At 40.3% G+C, this 24,384-nt stretch overlaps 2 protein-coding genes across 7 annotated transcripts in view; both read left to right on the forward strand.

The window, feature by feature from the left end:
- Nucleotides 1–4,458, forward strand: part of LOC121888559 (gamma-aminobutyric acid receptor subunit rho-3-like) — a 33,643-nt gene extending 29,185 nt beyond the window's left edge. For 3 of the 4 annotated variants that reach the window (XM_042400164.1, XM_042400165.1, XM_042400167.1), the window contains 3 exons: nt 144–205; nt 1,921–2,052; nt 3,546–4,458. In XM_042400164.1, coding sequence (XP_042256098.1) covers nt 144–205; nt 1,921–2,052; nt 3,546–3,848 — 497 coding nt within the window. In that variant the 3' untranslated portion in view covers nt 3,849–4,458. Of the gene's footprint in view, nt 1–143; nt 206–1,920; nt 2,053–3,181; nt 3,268–3,545 lie in introns of those variants that run through there. The other variant, XM_042400166.1, reaches the window with a different exon arrangement.
- Nucleotides 4,459–7,611: 3,153 nt separating this feature from the next.
- Nucleotides 7,612–23,827, forward strand: LOC121888045 (la-related protein 4B-like). Of its 3 annotated transcripts, none has more exons than XM_042399305.1 (16): nt 7,612–7,806; nt 10,920–11,074; nt 16,412–16,553; nt 16,692–16,820; nt 16,943–16,991; nt 17,325–17,461; nt 17,632–17,735; nt 17,861–17,971; nt 19,268–19,522; nt 19,792–19,871; nt 20,022–20,228; nt 20,725–20,794; nt 20,926–21,054; nt 21,215–21,288; nt 21,546–21,615; nt 22,394–23,827. In XM_042399305.1, exons 2-16 carry the CDS (start codon nt 10,985–10,987, stop codon nt 22,556–22,558), a joined length of 1,812 nt encoding a protein of 603 aa, XP_042255239.1. In that variant the 5' UTR covers nt 7,612–7,806; nt 10,920–10,984; the 3' UTR covers nt 22,559–23,827. The 3 variants fall into 3 exon arrangements, with proteins under 3 accessions (XP_042255239.1, XP_042255240.1, XP_042255238.1); XM_042399306.1 differs by lacking the exon at nt 7,612–7,806 and adding an exon at nt 7,935–8,171; XM_042399304.1 differs by lacking the exon at nt 7,612–7,806 and adding an exon at nt 11,885–15,227 and having other exon boundaries at nt 10,987–11,074.
- The last annotated feature ends 557 nt before the right edge of the window (nt 23,828–24,384 follow it).

Here is a 24,384-nt window from a genome sequence, read left to right on the forward strand (position 1 = left end):
ATCTACATTCTCGTTACTGGACAGATAAGCTGACCAGTTGACCAGTCTTCACAAAACTCACCCACCAAATGTCAGAGGTGATGTTATGTCTGAAAACAAGCGTGCTGTGATGTGAAACACACCTCTGCTTTCTCCTCCTGCAGGTATAACCACAGTGCTCACAATGTCCACCATCATTACAGGAGTGTCGTCCTCCATGCCGCAGGTAACAGCTGTGTGTGCGTGTGTGTGTTTGTGTGTTTGTGTGTTTGTGTGGGTGCAGGAGGCCTTAAGGAAGCCCTCAGTGCATGTCTGCATGCTTATGTGGGCTCTCAAGGCTTGACCTGTTTGTTTTTAAGATCTAACTGATTACATTTAAAGCACTTCATACTGTATTTCAGACATTTAACCCCCCCTCCCGTGAGCCTGTATGTAGCTAGAGATCCTCAGATGTCTTTTGTCTTAAAACCAGAGCAGACAGAGTCTTTGTATTCAGGGCCCTGAAGCTCTGGAACGACCTGTTCAGGGAAATGAGGTCATAAACATCTTTTAAATCAATTTTTAAATGACTCATCCTGTTTTTACAGTATGTGAGTGTAACTTCATGAGTTTGTTTACTTGCCTTCACTTGAATTTTAGTTTTATGTCATTTCATTCATCTGTTAAAGTTTACCATCTTTTGTTCACCCACAGATTTTACAATTTGCTCTTATTATTGTTTATTTATGTAGAGCTCTGATTATAAGATTATAATTTGATAATTAGAAAAATATGTAAATGCACACAGCAAATATAAACTACAATTTGAAAAATCAGCTGCTATAACTTCAATAACATCTGTCCTGTGCAGAGTCATTCTTATAGAAAGTGGAAACAATTTACGGTAAGAAGTACAAAAAAATAATAAGAATTGGACATTATATGATGGATTACCTCAATTTAGTGGAGCACCTCCAAAATGTGTTATCTGTTATAATAATGGATACCATCATGAAGCTAATCAAGAGATCTATCTGTAAATACTTAAATTATGATGTAAAATCAACCAGAGTTTCTGCAGTGATATGAAATTAAATATAAGACTTTTCAAATAGCACATATAATACAATTCAATACATTTTTCACAGTCAATCAATTCAGTAGAAACAATAAGACAATTAATTGTGTTTATTGGCATTTATATCACATTTTTGTCAGCAGTTTGCAGCTGCATACAACAATAATTCCTAGTAATATCAGCAATCAAATAACATGACTTGGACCCTAATAAGTGGCAGAAAATTGATGGATAGATTAACAAATTTTATAATGTTTTATTAATTTAAGTTTCTGCTGCAGTCGACACTTGTCCCCAGTGAGTAGATGAGCTTCCTGCTCCTGTAGCTGCAGCAGTAACAGTGTTTGCTGCAGGTCTGATGATGCCGACTGAGACTCCAACAAAAAAAGATTTAACGGCTTCCTGCAGCTCAATCCGCTGTCGCACCAGTCTCACTTGTGGTCTCCATGCAGCCCACAAACACATAAAACTAATTTTACTGTCTGCACCATGCAAGAAAACAATATTCAAGATGTTTGTAAATGAAATTTTAAGCTTTTAAATACTGTCTCAGGCCTTTTTTGGAACTTAATTCAATACTTTTAAAGACTTTTCAAGACCTGCAACCAAAGGGAGTCCACATTTTGAATTTGTCTGGGATTCCCAGGAGGCTGAGGGGCCCTAAGAAGCTGCTCTGTGAACTTAATTTGATGTATACTGCATTGTACTGTACATATAACCTCCCCGTGTTTTTTACAGTAGGATTGTTTCTTTTTGTAATTTTAATTAACTATAATCAGCTGAAATGTGCAACATCCACAAAGTTTACTCCCTTTTCACTTATTATTGCGAATATTTACAGATTTTTTTTCCACCCATGACTTTGTTCATGTATGTGCTTGCAGGTGTCGTATGTGAAAGCGGTGGACATCTACCTGTGGACCAGCTTCCTGTTTGTCTTCCTGTCTGTGATCGAGTACGCGGCCGTGAACTACTGCACCACTCTGGAGGAGATGAGGAAGATGAAGAGGGGGAAGGTCAGCACAGGAGACAGGAGAGACTACTACACCTCACATCAACACAGAGAAGGAAATCAGCTCATACTTACACAACGTCTCACTCTAGTGGCCAATCAGAGGCATTACATCAGGTCAAACTATGGAGCACTTTAAATGCTGCCCTCCAGTAAACTTCACATTTCTAATTACTTTATACTTTTATTTCACATCACTGCTCTGATTCTGAAGCAGAATTGTAATGAAATACTTTAGAGGTGAGACAATTAGTTATTAGTGAGTCGACAGAATATTAATCTGCAGCTATTTTGATTGCTTATGAACAGATTAATTGTCTCAGTCATTATTCCAAGCAAAACACCAAACATTTGCTGGTTTCAGCTTCCCAAATGTGAGGATTTGAGAATTTTCCTTGTCTCATATAATAAGAAATTGAGCATCTTTAGGATTTGGGCTGTTGGTCGGTTAAAATGAAATCTATTTTCTGATATTTTACAGGTAAAACAATTAATACATTAATTAAAAAAAGATCCACACATGGTCACTTGCACTTAATTTGATTAATTTATTCAGGACCTAAATAACGTGAGTACAAAGTGACCAATAGTAATAAACATGATTAGAATCTCATCTGAGGATGTGTAAGATGCATAAATAAATTTCAGAGGTGTGTTTGAGATTTGGTAGATGCAGGAGTTGTGGGAGTGTAAAGTAGAGGATACCTGTTGGTCTACACTTCCAATCTTAGCTTTAAAGGGGGCATATTATGCTTTTTTTCAGGTTTTCTGTCATTTATAAACTGTTATGATCATGTCAATTATATATACTACACATGGTCAAAGTTCTAAAACTTGAGGTTAACGTATGTAGAAATGCAAAATGTCAAAAATCAAAAACCTGCTCTGAAGGCTCCGTTTGTGATGTTTTTTTTCTACCTTTCCGACGAGCAAATGCCCATAAACAACCATCTGTTCTGTAGCCTTGGTTGCTAAGGTTGTTGCTGAGGGTTTTCCATGTGTTGCTTGAGTTGTCTACTCCCATATTTCAGATTTCAGCTCAAACATGTACGGATGTATTTTAGAAGTTGACATTTGTTAGTAAAGTATGAGAAAAAGAAGTGAAATCTTGCTACTACTGTTTGTTTATGTAGCCTCCAGAACCAGAGGATGCTTCCAGGAAATAAACCAATCAGAACAGAGTGGGGGCCATCAGGAGGGGGGCCTTAAAGAGACAGGAGCTGAAACGGCTTGTTTCAGACAGAGGCTGAACTGAGGGGCTGCACAAAGAGCCAGTATAAAATAAATAAGGAGTTTTTTAAACTGTAAATAATACAAAAATATTCCAGTTGAGCCCCAGATTAAAAATATAGATCTGGAAATTTTCATGATATGTCCCCTTTAATCAAATCCTTACTGGCAGGGAGGCACACGTGACTATAATAACACACTCTGTATTAGAATATCGAACATCATGTTATCTGCCTCTGCTGAATACAGCTTTCTGTACCTTTTCAGCTCCCATCCACCTTCAATGCCAGCCAGGCGATGGCCTTCGACGGCTGTTTCCATGACAACGACATTGAGCTGACTCCATTCCCTCGGATGGCAGCGACCCCGACCTCTGAACCCCTCACCACACCGACCCAAAACCAAGACATCCGTCCCTTGGAGGGAACCCGCCTCCGCCGGCAGCGGTCTGTGCGTGAAAACGTAGACCTGCTGCTAAGCCACAGCTACATGATCGACTCGTACTCCCGCCTGGCCTTCCCTCTGTCCTACCTGCTCTTCAACATCATCTACTGGAGCCTGTACTCCTGATCCAGCACTACAAACTCTCCATCAACTTGTAACAGAGAGGATTCCTCCTCTCCACAGGGGGCTCCAGACACTTCAGTGAATTAACTCTTGATCACACATGCAGCTCCAGATATATCAGTAATTATTTGCAAGAGAGATTCAGATAAAAGCACTAGAGTCACTCAGCCTGAGTAGGAACTCTGTACTTGTGCACAGTTTCCCCCTAACCCTTGTCTCACAGGAGTTGGTCGAGTCTGAGATTATATGAATGGAATCTAATCTCTTGTTTTTTAATAATATGTACATGTGAATCTTCTTTCTGTTCATCTAATAGAAGGTTAGTACACTTTTGTTTATACCTGTATCTTTTCCCATAAACCAAAGGGAAGTACTGAATTTGGATAAAATCTAATAAAAATGTGCTTTTTGAAAAATACCTTTCTCTTCTGATGAATGATATCAGTGGAGTCAACTGTACACATAATTATTTTTTTCTCATTCAATTTTTATCTTGTTCATGTAAAAGTGACATTATGTGTCGTAGTTGCTGCACCACTAAGGACACTGAGGTCACTCTTCTTATTGTGGATTTTAGAAGGTAATTTCACATGGTGCAATGTCATAAACTCAATTTTAAGTATTTTTTCTTCTTTTTAAGTAAAAATCTGAGTGTCCAATATTTCTGTTGTGAACCATTTAATATTGAACAAAAGAGGAACAAAGACAGCTGGGCAATAACACTAAAATACAAAAATAAGGATTTTACATGTGGTATATGTACAGGTTAGCTATAAAACATAAAAGGATGTGTACCTGGATTAGAAAAGAAAGATATAGTCATATCAGTCCAACTGTGCCCTTATAGTATGAGTTTGTGCTCCCTGTAACCTGACATATGATTTTTCATAGCAATATGTACAATGTTATCCAACCATATGCTAAAGTGGAAGTGTGGGAAAGCACCACAGCTGGAGAACAGATTTCTTTGCCGCTGTAAGATGGGCTAGAAGGAGTCTGCGCTGGGGGACTGATAGCTGCCTGCAGTAGGGAACTGTCATTAAGAAGAAATAGGGTTGGTGAGGGTATGATTATAGTGTTTAAAGCAGTGGATCTGAAAACCTCCGTCCAAAATCTGGAAAAAGGCAGTCCCAAAGTGACACTGTCCCCACAGCTCTGATATTGCAGATGTGGCGGTACAAGTTATCAGTCTTCTTCATTTGGAGTTGTTGGTAAGTCCCGTGAATAAGCTTGAAGTCAATTAGCTGGTGGACTAAGTTTCTGGAAGAATATAAATGTGTTTCTCCAAACCTTAACCCACATGAGTTATAGTGTCCAACATTTAACGAACTACATTCAAGTTGATCAAATTCAGTTGTTTTTTGGTTTTTTTTGGAAAAATGCTCAGGATTCTAATTGGATCATCCATCGGAACATCCACACTGTAAAAAAAAAAAAATCGTAAAAAAAATCGTAAAAAGTCTGGCAGCAAAAGTTGCCAAACACTTACCGTCAAATAACAGTAAAAAACCTTTAGTTATTCTACAGAGATTTATTTTAAAAATATGGATATTTACTTTGGACATTGTCTACATTTTTACAGTCCAACCATAATAAAATAAAAAGAAAATCTCATTATAAAACATTGCTAGAATGTTAAACAAATGTATAAATCTGCACAAAAAATGAAAAAGATTGCAGAACTACAGTTGGATCACTCATTCAGTATACAGCAGGTTTAAATGTTTAGTGTGTTCATAATGGAAAAAGTGACAAAATTGACTTTTGATTTATTTTTGTGTGTGCTATTGATGGATAATATTCTCCCACAATGCAATGCACAAAACAAATTGAGGGAGCTACAAAAAATATCCCTCTGAAGAAGAGTGTCAGATGGATATATTGGATAGTTGCTTGTAATTACTGTGAAATACTATTTATATACAGTAAATCTCATATTGGATAGTTGCTTGTAATTACTTTCAGATGATGTTTATATAAGTTAATGATTATTAAAATTATGTTTTTGTAAGCCATTTTCGCATGATCCTATTTTTTTGTACAGTATCAAACCAATATTTTTTACCAGGAAATTACTGTAAATAGATGAGATAATCACATACAATTAAAGCCTAAAGCTCTCAAGATACCATTAATGGGTGTTAAAGGAGGATAATTTGAATATAATTTTACATAATTTTTTTGTGTTTTACATCCAGAAATTTGTGTTTTGATGGGGCAGTCTTAAGGATAAATTGGATAATTCTATGAATTTACAAAAGAATACTGTATAAAACAAGCCATTATTTAAATTAGGTATTTCTGCAATGTTTTTAATTTTTTGTGCACATTTATACATTTATTTAGCATTCTACCAATATTTTATATTTTTTTTGTTTTTATTTTACAACAGTAAAAATGCAGATAATGCCTACAGTAAATATCTGTATTTTTAAAAAGAATTCTTTGTAGAATAACTAAAGGTTTTTTTTTTTTTTTTTTTTACCAATATTTGTCGGTAATTGTTTTTTCACTTTTTTAACTTTTTAGAAAAAATTTTTTACACATTAAATTTAAAGTAAAAAATTAATTTTACATTACATTACATTCAGTAATAGGATGTGTATTATTTGTATTTTTACATAGAATTCAATGTAACGTAACATTCAAGACCATTAAATAATTGAAAAATCCTGTTAAAAAAAACTATAATATTCCATTATATTAATTTACAGATTACAGCCTTTATTTTATTGGGGAATATTTTTAATAAAAATAACTTACTGTGTTTACACTTAATGTAGAAATAACAAAAACAACTGTAAAATAATACAGTAAATTTCTGTGAAATAACTTTTTTTTTTTTTTTTTTTACAGTGCAGGTTAACAAAGATACCAAATCTAGTCTACAAAGAGTCGATTAGATTAGACCTCTGTCCTAAATTACTCATGTAATCCAAGAAATGGAAGTTTAATGCTTGATGACATGCAACAGACACTTAAATTTTCTATCTGAATTTGTGAACCCAGGTGGAATAAAAAATCTATCTTTGAGTTGTGGACTGTTGGTCAGGACAAATCAAGACATTTAGGTCAGATCTTGGGTTTTTGGTAACAGTAATCCACATTTTTCACTCTTTTCTGACATCTTATAGACCCAATAACTAATCCATGAATTGAGAAAATAATCAACAAATTAATTGATAATGATAATCTTTATTCTTCGTAACACTGGCTTGTGCAGTGTATGTTGAACTGCTGATTTAGTCTTGTTGTCAGTAATCATTTTTATGTTTGTTGTTTTCATAGCTTATAGTTTGTGATCTTTATCTCTTCTAAATCTAAATCTCTTCTAAATATCTCTCTTCTAAAAGTTACATCTTGGGCTTTGGGTAACAGTAAGTGTCATTTTTCACCCTTTTCTGACATATTATAGATCCAACGAATAATTAATTAATTGAAGCAGATTAATTGATGCGTGAATTTGCTATGGTAATTAAGTTAATTACTATAATTAAAACCACATACATGTAAATAAGTGGTTTTCAAGGTAAAATATTTCAATGATAAATTGATGTTAAATTCAACATCAAGTATTCTGTAGTGGTTCAGTTTCATATATTGTCATATATTCAGTTGCTTAAAAAAAATAAAAAATAAACTATTTTGACCTTCCTAAACTTCCATACCCTGTGGAACTGACACATGACCTCAGTATTTCTAAAATCCTGATCACAGCCCTGCAGGTGTGCAGAAATTATTATTATGATTATGATTATTATTATTAATTATTATTATATTTTAATTTTCAGACTTTATTGCAACGTACAGTTTCCATGGCAACTGGAGAGTTTGTGTGTGGTTTGTGGAGGTGAACTAAACAGGCGGTTTATGGAAGCAGACAAACAGAAAGTCACACAAACACACCACAAGAGAGCAAGAAATCAAGCTTGACTTCAACACAGCAGAGGAAAGGTGACAGGTGAGTACTAAAATACTGAGATTGATTCCGCTGTTTTTCAAGAAAGTTAAGCTATATTAGCACAACATTAACTTTAGCTGGCGGTAACCGTTAGCATCGTTTAACGTTATTGTTACTGTTCGATTTATGGACGTTAACCAGCTAACGTTAACGGCAGGTTAAAGCGATTCGGTTAGCTGCTGCTTTTCGCCTCAAATGCCGTTTAAATGAAGGAAGTTAAAAGGTTATTAGCTCGGTTAACTTGACTTACACTTTTTCACAAAAAGCGTGTTGTTTTTTCCTTCATTTAACTCCCTCCAGCTAAAAGCTAACAAGGGTTAATTGAGGTTGTTAGCCGAGAAGACCGTCACCGAAACAGCATCGAAGTAAGCTAATGAAAGATTTTACTTAGAAACTTAGATGGACGTTTGGCTTCAAAACTCAGCTGCAAATCTTTTTAGTCGTTTTGTTTGGGAATCATGTTTTGGGCATATTTAGCTGAAAAAGTTCAGAAAAGTTTGTTAATGAGAGGGGAAATGTGGCAGTTAATAACAGTTAGCAACGTGTCAGTGGAGTTGGAATCGTCCAAAAGTTAATGAGAAATGTATTATTATTATTATTGTCAACACATTTTCACATTAAACATAATCCTTAATTAATTCTGATTTAAAATGATGAAGTGAGACGACATGCCGCAGCTCATAACTTTTCTTTTCAGCAACTGAAAGATAAAAGATAAAATGTTAACTCACCTTAAAATTGTAAAAAGTGGTTGAACCCTTTAATAACTGCGTGTATAAAAGCGTTGGTCACACTTATATCATACGTGTACAGTAGATGTTATGCTGCTGAGTCAGTCTTCTTGATGTAGAAAAAACATGGTTTTGAACATTTTCAAAGACAGTTTGGAAAGTTTGTCAACCAGATGCTTTGGAACAATAAGTTAGTGTAAGTTAAACAACTAATGACTCATTTATTTGTGGTGTCAAACATGTAAACATCTCATAAAGGTTAATGTCAACCAGTTAACCAAAACAAATACAAAGTGTTTAACCCTCCAATACATGGATAAAGCCTCAGTCACAGTGTCTGCTTTAATCAGTTCTAAATGGGAAACAAATTTTGAGCATATTTAGCTGCAAAAAAGTGTAGAAAAGTGTGTTAATCAGAGGGGAAATCTGTCAGTTAATAACAGTAAGCAAAGTGTCAATGAAGTTGTGAGAAATGTAATTTTTTTTAACATGTTTTTATATTAAAAATCATTAAAAGATCCTTTTTTATCAGAATTTTATTAATTCTGATAAAAAGTGAAGTGAAATTATATGCAGCAACTCTTTAAGGTTATAATTAACTATTGAAAGATAAGTAAAAGGTTATCTTAACCTAGAATTATAAAAAGCGATTCAACCCTTTAATAACTGCGTGGATAAAAGCTTTGGTCACACTCTCTATTTTTAATATACTTGTGTGATAGATGTTTAGCCGCAGTTTTAATCTTGTTGTAGAAAAAACATATTTTGAACATTTTCAAAGACAGTTTGGAAAGTTTGTTAACCAGAGGCTTTGGAAATGTAATTCTTAATAACAGTTGGTGTCAGTTAAGATGAGGCTGACCAGAAACTAATGAGGAGTTAATTTGTGGTGTCAAACATGTAAACATCCCATAAAGGTTAATGTCAGCTCTTTATCAACAAATATAAAGTGTTTTAATCTTCCAATATATGGACGAAGGCTTGGTCACAGTGTCTGTTTAAATCAGATGTGCCAGTATGGAAATACTTAGAGCTGCAATGATTAATTGATTAGTTGCCAACGATTAACACATCTTGGGTTTTAGGTAACAGTAATCCACATTTTTTACTCTTTTCTGACATTTTATAGATCCAACGACAAATCCATGAATTGAAAAAATAATCAACAGCTTAATTGATAATGAAATTGATTGTTAGTTGCAGCCCTAGACTTACTGTGTTCTTTGTAACGCTGGCTTGTGAAGTGTTGAGCTGCTGATTTAGTCGTGTTGCAGAAAAAACTCAGTAATCATTTTAGTTTCTGTTGTTTTCATAGCTGATAGTTTGTGATCTTTATCTCTTCTGAATGCGCTGCTTGGTGTCCATCTGATGTCATTTCTAAAAGAAAGTTTAGATTTGTTGAAAAAATTGCTTTTATATGATTATTTTATTTAGACAGGCCTGTAGTCACTCTGTGAATAATAAGCACTATAAACAATATTGTGACTAGGGCTGCAACTAACACACATCATCATTGTCGACTAATCTGTTGATTATTTTTTCATTTAATCTTACATCTGTAAAAGATGCTCATCACAAGTTGTGAAAAGTCAAAGTGATGTCATCAGATGTCTGTTTTTTTGTCCAACAAACAATCCAAAACTCAAAGATATTCAATTTAAAATAAAAGCAGCAAATCCTCACAACTAAGAAGCTGGAAACAGGAAGTATTTGACACTTTTGCTTTAGAGAATGACAACTGATTGATTATCCAAACCGTGCTTCATCTCTATTCAACACACTTGTTATAGATGTACACACTGGTGATTCAAACAGGATCAGTGTGAAATTATTGCTGAAATTATAATGAAATGAATCAGTTAATGTGTTTGTGGATCACCTGAAATCAATTGATCACTATTATGATAAATGCTCCATCCTTTAAATCACTGGTCAAGCTAAAATGACAATAATTTACTGGTTAGTTTGACAGATGTGAACTGCTTGCTTTTCATATGATCATAAATTAAATAGTTTATTTTAGGTTGTTCAGCTATAATTTTTGGCTCTGGTGACTCCTGCTGGTCATCTGTCTCTATTCTGTCTGTATTTCTGACAGTGTTTTATACTTAAGTAAAGTATTAATTGATTTTAAAAAAGTTATACAGTAGTATGTAATTAGAATTTAAATAGTTGTTACTTATACACACACACACACACCGTAGATCTCTGCTTAAATATGAGATGATGACTCTCTTGCTCTGCTGCTCTTCAGCCTGCAGTTTTCACCAGGACACTTTCACTTTTAGTCCATATTGAGTGATCTAGTTGTTGCAAGTGTTTCCATCATGCCAGCTGGTGTTGTGACTCATTTCCTTCTCTCCTCCTCCTCCCCCCTGCCAGTCTCCGTGGTGACCATCGACAGCGGCAGCACTCGTCCCGTGAAGTTGCCCAACAGCCCGTGTCACATGACGTCAGACCAGAATCCACTGTGTCCAGCTGATCTACAGGTGCAGTTAACGCTCGGAGCGCTGGTTCCTGGATACTACTGCTACCAGGTAGTTTGATATTAATCATTAATATTCATCTACCTAAAGCATCATAACTTCACAGCACTCTGATCTGGTCCTTGATCCAGATAGAAGAACTTGTTTGGAATCACTGTCAGATTTCAGTCTGGAAACCAAATTATGCTTTAAAAAAAGCATCATTATAGAAATGTATTATTGAAAAAAAAACTACCACTGAGTAATCTGATTGATTGTTGGGGCCCGGACAACCACTCATGCATGCCTGGGGCCCGGGGGGGGGGGGGGCCTAGTGGCCTTGTCAGGGGAGACAGGGAGGGAGGCTGGGAGGGGGGGAGCTGAAGCTGAAACTGATGTAAGTGAAAAGGAAAGATGTCAGTGGGAGGGAGAGAGAAGTGAATGGTGGGATGAGAGGAAGGAGGAGTGGACACTGCCGCAGTCCTGCTCTGTGATTGGTGGCCACTGGGCCATGTGCTGACCCCTCTCTAACTGTAGCCTAACTAGGGCTCCCACATACATTCTCTCTCACACACACACACACACACACACACACACACACACACACACACACACACACACACACACACACACACACAGTGGTGTGCAGCCCTCTGTTGAGTGGCAGGGACATGTGAGCCCCTTCACATTTACTATTCTGGGCAGGGGAGGGGAAAACGGGGACGGAAGGGGAGGGGGCGAAGCAGGAGGGAGTAGAGGGTCTTTCCTCTTTCTGCATGTGGCTGAGCCATCGTGAGGAGCTGCGCATGATTTTGTCTTGTGTTGTTTAGGCTCTTACTGTGTGTGGCCATAGCAGTCTTGTTTGTTTTATTCCCACTCTAGGCCGGAGAAGATGGGGTGCTGCTTTAGTAAGGAGCTCAACCCCGGCCTGCAGAATGAGAGGAGAGGTCTGTTACAGCCCCCACTCCACGATGGGCTGAATGAGGTGACAGAGCAGGTCAGGCAACACGCTGCGGCTGTAGCTCAACATGTGTGCATGGAGGAAGAGGAGACACGCGTGGCAGACGGACCGGCCAAGTGTAAGCCGCCGCAAGATGAGGAGAGACCTCTAGAACCGGACAGCAAAGTTTACACAGAGGAGGCCTCGGTCGGCAGCGACAAAACCAAGCGGAGCGAGAGAGATCTCAAACCAGGGAGCACTCACAAGGAGGAGCAGGCTATTATTATCACAACCAGCACAAACATACATACAAACACGGACACGGCAGCAGGCGTGACACACACTGCCAGGCCCAGCTGTGAACCGGCTCCCTATATGGAGGTGCCCACACAGAGTCCAGCCAGACAGAGGATTTTGGAGAATGCCACACTCAGAGCTCTATGGTTCAATCAGCTCCCAGATGGGCAGGAGAAGCCAGCAGGCTCTTGGTCAGCTCCCGCCAGGTTACCCTCTGCTAGCTGGCAGAGCAACATCGGAGTGAGCGAGGTGTCAGGTGACCAACCACTGCCGCAGGTCAGCACGCGTTGGGAGACGCAGCGGGATTCCCCCAGAGCTGACCACAAGGATGAAGACGGCGAGGAAGTCTGTGTCGTCACGACAACGCTGGGTCAGGGTTTCAAAACAAGGACCCAGAGCTTCTACAGCATATGCTCCATTGACGCCGATGACCTTGACCACGACCATGATCACAGCCAATCCCAAACAGCTGGAGCAACACACTCACTGCACACAGCTGAAGTAGAAACAGCTGCTCTGCCCTGCATAGTGGAGTCTCCGGTCCTCAGCCAATCACACACAGAGGCATCCACAGCCTGCGACCAGAAGCATGCCACAGAATCTAAAATGACCAGACTGTCACATGATGAGAAACCAGCTACACAGTCACATGCCGCAGAACAGGCCTCCACTGTCCTGTCAAAGACCACCGTACCACTTCCTGTTGTATCCCCACAGCTAGTCGACCCGCTGCCCCTGACCAGCAGTCCCATAACCAGCGAGGACCCTCAGGTGATTGAACCGGACAGCCCTGATAATACTGGAGATTTGAACTGTCTGACAGCTGCAAAGGATACAGATGAATCCACGAGTGACACTTTAATGACGTCAAACACAGATGAAAATACATGTGTGGATAAGAAGAATGAATGTGCGGAGGCCGAGAGTGTGAAGAGGTCAGAAGAAAAGATAGTTACAGAGGATTGTGTGTGTTCAGAGGAGCAGAGTGTGTTCTTGGAGGACCGCAGAGCTGCAGACGACGTCTTTAATGCCACAAAGGAAACATCAGTCAGCTTCCAGGAGAAAGAATCGGATCAGATTGTAGATTCTGGCTTTAATCCTCCGGACAGTTGTCTGCATGAGTCCGACCTCATACCAGAGAAGCACATCCAAAGTTCACAGCCAGCCACTGAAACTTCTGAGTCGGATACTTCCAGTCAGAGCCTCAGTTCTTCAAAGCTTGACTTCAAAGCGCCGCACAAGGAGGAGGAGGAGGAGGACAGTTTGCCTCCGCCTGGAGGACAGATCGAGCCGGATAAACCCTCCCCGCAGAGCGAGGCCATCTCTGTGAGTATCTGCAGAAGCCGAAGCGAGGGAGAGGACGTCGGTCACAGCAGCACAGCAGATACGAGCCTCACCGAGGTGTCGTCAATCTCCACCATCTCCGCCGTGTCATCACTGCCCACTGAGCTGACCGCCTTCTCCTGCCACCCAGATCCGACGCCTCTCTCAGACTTCACTAAAACCACATCTGACAAATTAGATTTTAATTTCAACGATCCAACGTTTGAATTGAGCAGCGTTAAGCCTCCCGGTCGAGACGTCGAATCCGCTGAGCAAAGCGACTCCAGGTTGGACGACTGTGACAAACAGTTTGACGGCGGTGATGTAAAAACTGACGGTGAGCTGGTTTCTCTTAAAAATGAGGCTTTTCAGGACGTCCTCATGAGCGGAGATGACAGACAGGTCACCAAAAAGCCCCAACCTGAAATGTGTCAGGACAGCAAACATGTTGAGAGTGGTGATGTTACAGTTGGTTTACCGGAAACAGCACAAAACAGCCCTCACCCGGAGACGAGTGATGAAAAATGTAACATGACGTTTGAGCACTGTGATGACTGCACAGCTGTAAATACAAGCATCTCTCCTCAGGACCACGAGAGCAGCACTGAGGACTCGTGTCACAGTCCTCTTTCACAACCTCCTGCTGCTGAAAGTGAGCATTCTGTTACCACCTCCTCTTCTCGGCCTCCGTCTTCCTCCTGCACATCTTTTGAGGAAAGTGAGCAGAGGTTTAATTCAGAGACTGAAGTTACTACTGAGAGTGGATGCAGCCAAATCCAACTGAAGGTAAATCCACCAGTATGTGAGGGAAGAGAAGAAGAAGCAGCAGTTGCACAGGAGATTGATCAACACTTTTCATTGCCTGTCGAGCTTGAATCTGCAGATACAGTAGAAGAACTTTCCCACAATCAGCCAACCTCTGAAATATTTCCCTCCAGTGTTTCCTCTGACTGTCTGAAGCCAGATGTCGACCTCATCCTACAGCACGAAGCCTCTAATAGTTTGTCTGAACCTTCAGATTCATCAAATGGAAATCTCTTGGATGAAATTAACAAGATGAAGATGTCACCAGAGGAGCAACCTGCACTTGACAGCGATATTGCTCCAGAGAATTTTACAGTAACTCAGACGCTGCCCAAAAGCATGGAGGTCTGCGTTGACACCAGCATCTGTGACTCTTACATGATTCCTAATGATATTATCTATGAGGACGACAGAGCTCCGATTTCAGACTGCCAGGAGGACCTCAACATAATCACGGTGGATCCAGGTCAGATCGACGTGCACGCCTCAACTCCGTCTTACGTGATTCACTTCCTGGGTCACGAGCCGCCAGCGGCCGCTGAGGACGGAGAGAGAGAAGGAGGGATGAGGGAGATGGTGTCCGAACTGCTGGGAGAGGACGCGGACTCCTCCGTCTGCCGCCTCTATCCCCACCCCTGGATCAAGCTGGGTCTGGGGGACAGCTGCGGGGGGTGGGCCCAGGGGACGTCCGATGCCGAGCCCGGCCAGGGTGAGAGCGAGACGGGCGCCGACGCGGAGCTGATCCCGGCCTCGGTCTCAGAGCTCCAGCCCTCCATGGCTCTGCTGGGAGCTTATCCCTACAGTACTGTGATGCCTCAGGGATCCTGTGTGTGGGACTGGCACACAGACTGCACTCAGTCTGTAAGTGTTCACTCAACACATGAGACAGCTTGAGTGAAGTCAGTTTGCTGTCTTTGTTTTTATGTGATACTGTTGAGGAAAGACAGACTTTACTTGAGGTTCAGGGTGTCTCAGTGGTAGAGGTGTGAATCTTCAGCGGCCTCACGATTCGATTACGATTCACCTGTCAATGATTCATGATGCATACAAGCAGTCAGATAAATCTTAGCTCCCTTTTTATTTAGAAAGTGCTTTCAAAAAACAGACTACTCCAGTCTATAATATAATAAGCTGCATCCCTTCAATACCAGTATCTGTGTGACCCAGTTTGGACCAGTTGTACGTCAGAGTTGACAGGGCCTCCTCAATTCTTGGCTGATTAGTTGGGTTCGCTGTATTCTTTATCGAAATGTGCCCAGATGTCTGCTTTCAAAATACTTGGTGTATTTTTTATCACTGGCTTCTGATCTTTGCCTCATCCTGTCATATCTCCCAATATATAAAACTAACGTTAGCCTAACGTTCACCCACAGTTCAATGCAAGAGAGCGACGTTACTCCTGGAAGGAAACTTTACAACTTTATTGTCACAGTGAAATCTGTTAATTAGAAATTAACAGAAGGGTTGGGGGTGTTTTTGTTTTTCATGTAGGCCTCATTATCCAGATTATGTTCTGTCACTGCATCGATGCTGAATCGTCCACGTCCGCACCTCTACTCAATAGATGACACAGTTAATTAATACACTGATGAATAGAGCAGAGACAAGCACTGAACAGCTAAATATCTTCTACTGGATGTTAGCAGACAGTCTTTTATACTCTTTGTTACAAAGATGATACATAACAAGTGATCATTCACACAGACATCTGCAAGACCTTTTATACAGAGATGATTTTCACAGTTTTGTAACAATGAGAGAAGAAGAAGAAGAAAAAACAGCAATTACTGTTTCAGTTTAGAGTGAGACTGAATATCATTTAGTTCTGTGTATTTTACTCTTTTTTTGGATTGATCAGGTTCAGTGAGAGTTGCTAATAGACATTTTCAGTCTGTTCTTGACTTGAATCACCTGCACATCTGTTGTTAACAGTTATATTCATTTGCTCCGTTCTCTGAATTTCTCATGTCAAAATGTTCTGTATATATCCGACTTAATGTTTCATATTAGATTAATATTATGCACACTGTGTCTTTTCATTTCAGGAACCCGTTGCAGCCCCCAGCCTTAACCCTGACGCTGAGGTATGGACCAATCACAACTTTAATTTGGACGTCGCTGGCCCAGTTTTCCCACAGGCTCAGCAGCCGTGGCTGCAGTTCCCCAGCGATCAGATCAATCATGAAGGTAGACTCAACTTACTCTTTTACTTTCATCCTGAACCAGGATAAATCCTGTCTTCAATGTTAGATTTTCATTAATCTAACAGTGTTTGCAGATTGTGGTACTGCTGTGGTGATAAGATACTGATGAGTTCATTTTTAGGATACGTGCCAGAGTTTCAGCTGGAGAACATGGGCCTGACTGAGACTGATCCCAGCACAACAGAGTACCAGACGCTGGCTGCTGAAGCTCCCTTAGTTAACGGAGAGCCCAGTGACCCACCTGTCACAGGTATCTGTCCGGTTTAGGTGTTTTTTTTCCCCAGATTATACCACAGTAAAAAAAAAAAAGTTTTCAAATCAGGAGCACTGACTGTCAGATCAGATGTAGTAATGACTTCCTGTGATTTTTAGATGAGATCACACAACAGCTGAGGACCGTTTTGGAGTCCTGCTTGACCAGGTAAGAACTCTGAACATCATCTCTGTTTGTCCTGTTGAAGAAGTCATATCATCAGATATTTAGATGATGACTGACAGTTTTCATTCGGGACACAATGTGATATCAGAGGCATAAAAACATAATAAAAGCTTTGATAAAACTACAAAAAATACTTGATGCTATGTCTGATCTGGTTGTCTTTTCCCTTCGTGCAGCATTATTTGACCCCATTTCCTTGTCTTTTCTTTTGTTTGGCCGTCCAACATGTTTGTGTACCTGTCATAACCTTTAGTAACCTCTTCAAACATTTCTGCTTAGAGGATTCTTCTGACCAGCTGTTGTGTCCCTCCACAGAGAGCACCTTGGCAGCGACCTGTACCTCAAATCTCAGATGGACAGTGACCAGTACATTTCAATCTCAACGCTGGCCAGCCTCGACAAGATCAAGAGTCTCAGCACGGACCTGAACCTCATCTCTGACATTCTGAAATGTCAGTGTTTACATTTATTGTTTTATTCAAATGTATTTGTTTTATTAATTAATCAGGACTATTAGTATTAAAGAGATTTTTTCTTGCTCTACACAGCACAAACTGTAAATGAATTATTTGTAGGTTTATTGTTGTCTCTGACATATTGTTTCTCTTTCTCTGCCTGGCAGCTCTGCCGCTGGTCCAGGTGGCTCCGTGCGGTGAGAAGGTCCGACCCAGCCAGAGTCGATGTGTCGTCATCCTGCGTGAGATCCCTGACACCACACCTCGTGAGGCAAGAGCCCGTCCACCACACCAACACAACCAGACTCCTCTCCTCTCAGTCTTTATTCAGCTGCTGTTTTTACAACAGACTGACACTTGTCAGTTTGTGGAATATTAACTTCTGTTGTTGTGCAGGAGGTGGAGGCTCTTTTTGATGGAGAGAACCTGCCCAAGTTCCTGAGCTGTGAGTTTGTGAGCAACGATAACTGGTTTGTCACCTTTAAATCAGAAGCCGACGCACAACAGGTAAAATACAGCTGACCATGTTGTCATCTTATTGTTTATGTACTGTATATCACTGCAGTTATGCTTTAATGTTTAGAAATTTTCATCAGAGTAGACAACAACAGAGACTATTAAACATACTTTTTCTAATTAATATTCCTTATAGTTAAAGATAAAACTTTGATAATATTTGGTGTGAGACAAGAACATAATTCTGTGAAGATGAGCAGCTTTATTTCAGACATGTATTTGTGTCTCTTGGACTATCAGGACAATCGAAATACATAAGTTTGAGTGTAAATTAACAGGTTCGTTGGAATACCGACAAAGTATTTCTCATCTGGAACAAAATGATCATTTTAGAATGAAATGTTCAAATTGTCCACCTTTTTAAAAAAAAAAAAATTGTCAGTTTGTGCTTTAGAAGTTTGATTTTTATTTATATAGACCAATATCACAAATCACAAATTTGCCTCAGGAGGCTCTACAGTCTGTACAGCATCCTCTAACGTTAGACCCTTGATTTAAATAAGGAAAAACTCCCCAAAATACCTTGAACAGGTAAAAAATGGAGGAAACTTCAGGAAGAGCCTCCTGGACAAATAGATGTTTGTACAGAATAAACCAGATAGCAAACTGCAAATATATAAAATCATGATGTTACAGATGAATATCTGTAGATACTAGGGCTGGGTATCGATTCGGAATTCCCAAATCAATTTCATTCCTATTCACAAGGTCCTGATTTGATTCCTGACTCCATTCAATAGTGATTGGGTCGGGGATCAGTTACAATACCAACTTTGCTTGAATATGAGAACTAATGCTGTAAATTGTACAGGGAACCTTCTACCTGGTGCATAATTAAAAATATGAATGTTTACATTAAGAATTGACCCCAAAGCAGTTACATTAAAGTAATTTTTTTAAACATGAACACACAACAGCCAACAGAATATAGTGCAACTCATCAGACTCTATAGTTAGTGAGTATTGAGTCACCTGATCAGTGCTTTCTTTAGTTGCAGCTTATAAACAACAACTTCTATTTTAAATTGAATCACCAGGCAGTCAGTGTCAATGAGGCGGCTGTAAACATCACTAATACCTCTGGAAAACATAAACTCTGCTGTCATTGTCTCACAAAGCGTTTGTGCAACAGGAGAGATGTCGTGGCCGTTTTTATTTATTTATTTTTTTTAACCCAGCCCTATTAGATACATTAATAACATATATGAAGAATATATCAGAAGAGCATCAGAACTTCATATGAATGTTTGTAAGCACCTGTTAGCAGTGCTCTGTGTTTGTCCTCAGGCCTACAAATACCTGCGAGAGGAGGTTCGGGTGTTCCAGGGAAAGCCGATCATGGCGAGGATAAAGGCCAAAACCATGGCAGTCGCTTCCTATGCTCCAAAAAACGGCTACAGACCCGCCCAGCTGGACAACTGCAGCAATCCTTACGGCTCCTACTTTCCCCCGACATCTTTTCATATGCCAACACAACAGCTGTATGATTTCACCAACGAGGTGTGGCCTTCAGCTGCATCACAATACTCTGAGTGTGCTGAGGTTTGTTCTTATGTTGACTTTCTTTTGTAGGATAATAGTTTAACGATTTGTCTTTATAAGAAGAGCTTATTATATAGAAACATGCTTAGAAAGAATGATTTTCTGCTCCTCCATCTTTGTTTTCTTTGATTTGTGGATACTGTTGCTGCTTATGGCTCATTTAATGTGTGAACAGTAACTCTGTGGTCCCTTCTCACCTTGTTTTGGCTAATAGTTCATAAGCAGTGTGATTCAGTTTCCATCAAGCTGTTGTTTTTTTTTGTCTGTAGCATCCACAGATGATGAATGACTTCATGAATGGGTTCCCAGCAGCTTCTAACTTCAAACCTCGCAACCCACACAGGCAGAGGTAGCTACTTGTCATTCTGTCTTGTCTCTGTTGTTTAAATAATTGCCAGGAAAGAAACTAGTTGCACGCCTCCTCTTTTATTAGCTGTTAAAATGTCTTAATGTGGGTGTGAACATGCGCCGGCTGGCATTCATAATTCATCTCTTGCAGAAGAGGCTCGAGATGGTCGAACTCTGGAGAACGCTGGCAGGTCCATCAGAACGACTCCTCTCACCCGTCTGAGCAAACGCCAGAGGAACGCTCCTCTTCTCCGAAGTCGGGTCGAGGGAGGTCACGGGGCAACATGCGCCGTCAGACCAGAGGTGGAAGGACGGAGCCCCACAAGCAACTCGTGCCACCGACTTCCGATAGAGGAAGGTAGCGAAACATCAACTCATTTCTCAGAAGGTTGGGACATGAGTGTCAATGCAGAAACCTGTGGCTGTTAAAAACAAAGCACATTGTGATATCTGATTAGGCCAAAGCAGCATCAAAGGTAATAATAGGATTCAGCAAACGAACTGTAAACATGCAAATAGAAACCAAAATAAGCAGGAAAAATGTAGAACCCATGATAGAGGCAGTAAAAGTTTTCAGTACAGCTGGTGAATTTGATTTAAGCCTGAATTGTACTTCATCATGGAGGTGTTGCCGTAGTTACAGCCGTGGGTGCTGCAGTATAGAGTGATGTATCGTCTACAGAGTTATATGAGAAGACGAACCTACATAAGTTGTATTTCTTTAAGTCAGCTGTACCTACAGAAAAACCCTCCAGCATACAGTAGGTTGAGTGATGCTTTAGCGCAGAAATATAAATCAGTATTTACTTGGAGCTGCAGTAATATCACCCCTCTGCTTTATCTCTGCTCTGAAGGAGAGGAAACTTCAGCCAGAGGAGGAGAGAGAACATGAGGTCATGGGACAGATCTGCTGGAAACAATCGTGTAAGCAGCCAGTGAACATTTGTTTGTAATATTCACTTTGCTGAAACTGTGCATTGACTCTCTCTGTGTGTGTGTGTGTGTGTGTGTGTGTGTGTGTGTGTGTGTGTGTGTGTGTGTGTGTGTGTGTGTAGAATGCACCAAATCAGTCACCTCCTCGTCAGCCGTCTCCTCCTCTCGAACTTGGACTGACGAGCTTCCCTCCTCTTCCTCCGGCAAACACTGCCATAGCAACGCTACCTGCAGCAAACGGCAGCGTCAAGGTAACCAGCTCTCTCTCTCTCTCTCTCTCTCTCTCTCTCTCTCTCTCTCTCGAGCTTTCATACTCACAGTCCTGAAAACCTCACTGTATAAAGCCTTAACATTGGTCACAAACACACACACAAACAAGCATTAATGGTTAAACTGACTTTATTCCATCAGAGTCCAATCAAAAGCAGCAGCCTCTGCACACCAGTACCAGTGATGTCACGAGAGCCTGAGCCAGTCTCCCAGCAGTAAGTATCTGAGAGAGCAGCTGGATGATGATTTACCAGCAGAGCAGTTTGCTGCATTAACTGTCATGATTCATTCTCTAATATCCCTCAAGGTTAGTTCACAGCACAACAAGCTTCCCCCACTTATCTTCCTTATTCGTCCTTCATATGTGGACATGTGGCAGTTTTTCAGTTGCCATGAGGTTTGTGATGTACATGTGATGTTGTTGCAGAGGTGTGAAAGTGTTTTTTTTTTATTTGGATCTTTGTCTCCGCAGGAATGTGAAGGAGAGAACAGAGACGACCAACGAGGCCAAACCAGCTCCGCTCATACAGGAACCAGTCACAGTAAGACTTCTCAGCATCACTTTCAACAACTCCGTAGCGTTCGATACCATCCGTCCGTCACCTCGTGAGGCAGCTGGATTCACGAGGTCACGACATCACAAGATCATGTGAGAATCCTTCTTGTGAAGCTTCAAGTTAGGCGCTTGTGTCTGAACCACCAGCGGTTCGGACCGATCAGCATCCTACGAGCGTTCTCACATGATCTCATGAAACCAGCTGCCTCACGAGGTTAGACGGTGATTGACAGATGGATCATCCAATCACCTGCCACGTATTTTCCAAATTTCCAAGTTCGACTTCTCCGATGGCTCTGTGTAACAAAACTGCTTTTTTTGACCTCAGTGAAAAGTATCCAGTTTTAGTACTAGTAGTAATATGTGATATACTGTTATAATGGATATGGGCATCAAACCATCAGATCGCCAAACTTAATTACCAAAATTGTATGAACCATTCAGAGCTAAAAAGACTAATAATCCACAACTCTTTTGAGAACATGTAGTACATGATTACATGACTTGAAGTAGGATGCACAGACCTGCAGCAGCGTCTGACACTTGAAGGCCACTAGCAACAAAAGACAGATATTAAATCACATGATCGTTAACATGCACGTGTTTTGGTCTTGTTGCTCAGAAACCAAGGCGATAAGGTAAATAAAATTAGAAGGATAGAGGAGATGTTAGATCAGCTTGAGCTCTCTGCTTGAAAGCCATTAACGTGCAGAAGAAGACAGGTGTGACACAGACTGACCCCACCTTGTGCTCTGATTGGCCAGGAGTCCAAGAAGCCGAGCTACGCCGAGATCTGCCAGAGAGCGTCGCCCAGTGAGCCGGCACCGCCCGCTGAGCCGGCTCCGCCCACCGACCACGCCTCCTCCGAGACAGAGCATATCCCGACCTATCCGGGGAACGCCTCTGACCCCGCTCTGTTGTCACGGTGATGACATAGGACGAAGAAAAAGACACTTATGAACTTCTTTATGAGTGTTGTATAAGCTTAGAATGTATTGTTGTAATGTCCAATCATACAAACGGGCTGCCTGTTAACATGTGGTGTAATAATCAGGGCAGATTGTCGGGATTTATTGAACTGAACATCAACTTTAAATCGACTAAATTTCGGTCTGAATCTTGAACCCCAGATAAATACTGCTGACATGTACTGCTGTGAACTGGGTGGGTCTGACTGCTGGCTGGTTCAGGACAGGATGGGCTGATGCGGGTCCCCGGGTCGCTTAACCACTCAGGACATCGAAGCCCAACGTTTCAGTTTGATCTGCTACTTTCTGTTTAGTTTTATTTATGGGTTCATAGTTCAGATCAGTTTAGAGAACCAGGTTCCATCTCGATTCAGCCTCGTTTCTTTAGCTGGTGGCAGCGGCACTTCTTTTCCTGCTGTTTGTGTGCGTTGGATGTTTTTCTCGCTGTACAGGATGTTCCGACATGATTCTGAACTTGTTTTGATGTTTTTTTTTTTTTTTCATACATCTGTGTTATTCTTTCGTCTACAGAGCGGCTGTGGGCACACATGATGCTTTTTCTCTAAATATTAGTACCAGAGGAGTCACCCAGTTTGTTTCTATTAGTCTTTCAAATGCTGGTGAGACGTCAAGGCCTGTAATGAACCAAGGTCCAATATGTATTAGTGAGTATCGGAAGGATCAGATCTCTGTATTGATTTGAAAAGCACTGTACATCAATCCTTTATCTCTGCATGATTTTCTTTTTTTTTTTTTTTAAATTTCATTTTAGGATTTAATTTATGTGATATTTTTATTTATGATAGATGAGTGCTTTTGTGTGTTTAGGCTTTATCGATTGTAAACATCTGTACCTGTGTTGACAAATTAAGTCCAGCTGATGTCACCATTTAGTCTCCCAGTCTCCGTCTGCTCAGGTGACACTGAGCTGGATTTTGGACACAGGTGGGCTCATTTCAGGTCGCCACATAAAGGGAAGCATGCTTTTTTCTGGCTGGGCAGGTTAGTTAGTGTCTGTAAGCAAGCGCTGATTCCGCACTAAGAATTGTATTTGAGAACTTGAATTTGATTGTATTGAGTCCAATGTTCTTTTGTTTAAAATATAAAATTTTAAATGTAAAACAGTTGTCATGGAGAAAGACAGCAGCTATGGTTGTGGCACATGTTACTTTGTCTGTACAGATGTATATAATATTGAGCAAATATTAAAGAAGTGCCTTTGAAGTTAAATATGTTTTGTGTTTATGTTGTTTTGAACATCAGTGGTGGGAAGTAACTTGATACTTTGATACTACTTTATACTTCCACTCCACTTCATTTCAGAGGGAAATATTGTACTTTCTACTCCACTACATTTATTTGACAGCTTTAGTTACTTTTCAGATGAAGATTTGACACAATGGATAATATAACAAGCTTTTAAAATACAACACATTGTTAAAGATGAAACCAGTGGTTTCCAACCTTTTTGTCTTTTGACGTCTTACAAAAAGCAGTGTGTAGTCGGGGTCACATTTCACATGTCTGAGTTGTTAACAGCTCCACCAAATAGTGATTTTTCCCTCTAAACTTCTCACATGCTTTCATTTCAATAAATGTTCAAATGATCCAATATTTCAGCAAAAATCAAAGATTAGAGAAAAAGTCCAAAAACTGAAAACAGATTTGTGTATCAGAACTTTGTTTTTTCTTCTTTCCTCTCCCATTAATCATCTCACGACCCCTCAGATTTATCTGCTGACCCTTTGGAGGGGCCATGACCCCTAGGTTGGGAACCACTGGACTAA

This window comes from Thunnus maccoyii, chromosome 21 (genome assembly GCF_910596095.1).
Source record: "Thunnus maccoyii chromosome 21, fThuMac1.1, whole genome shotgun sequence".
Lineage (NCBI taxonomy): Eukaryota > Metazoa > Chordata > Actinopteri > Scombriformes > Scombridae > Thunnus > Thunnus maccoyii.

What these genes read in the sequence shown, in the direction of transcription:
- LOC121888045 (XM_042399304.1), top strand. Translation starts at nt 11,895, where the DNA reads ATGGGGTGCTGCTTTAGTAAGGAGCTCAACCCCGGCCTGCAGAATGAG. An exon ending in TTGGAGTCCTGCTTGACCAG is followed by an intron (nt 16,992 to 17,324) that starts GTAAGAACTCTG and finishes GTCCCTCCACAG; the next exon opens with AGAGCACCTTGGCAGCGACC. An exon ending in TCATACAGGAACCAGTCACA is followed by an intron (nt 21,616 to 22,393) that starts GTAAGACTTCTC and finishes CTGATTGGCCAG; the next exon opens with GAGTCCAAGAAGCCGAGCTA.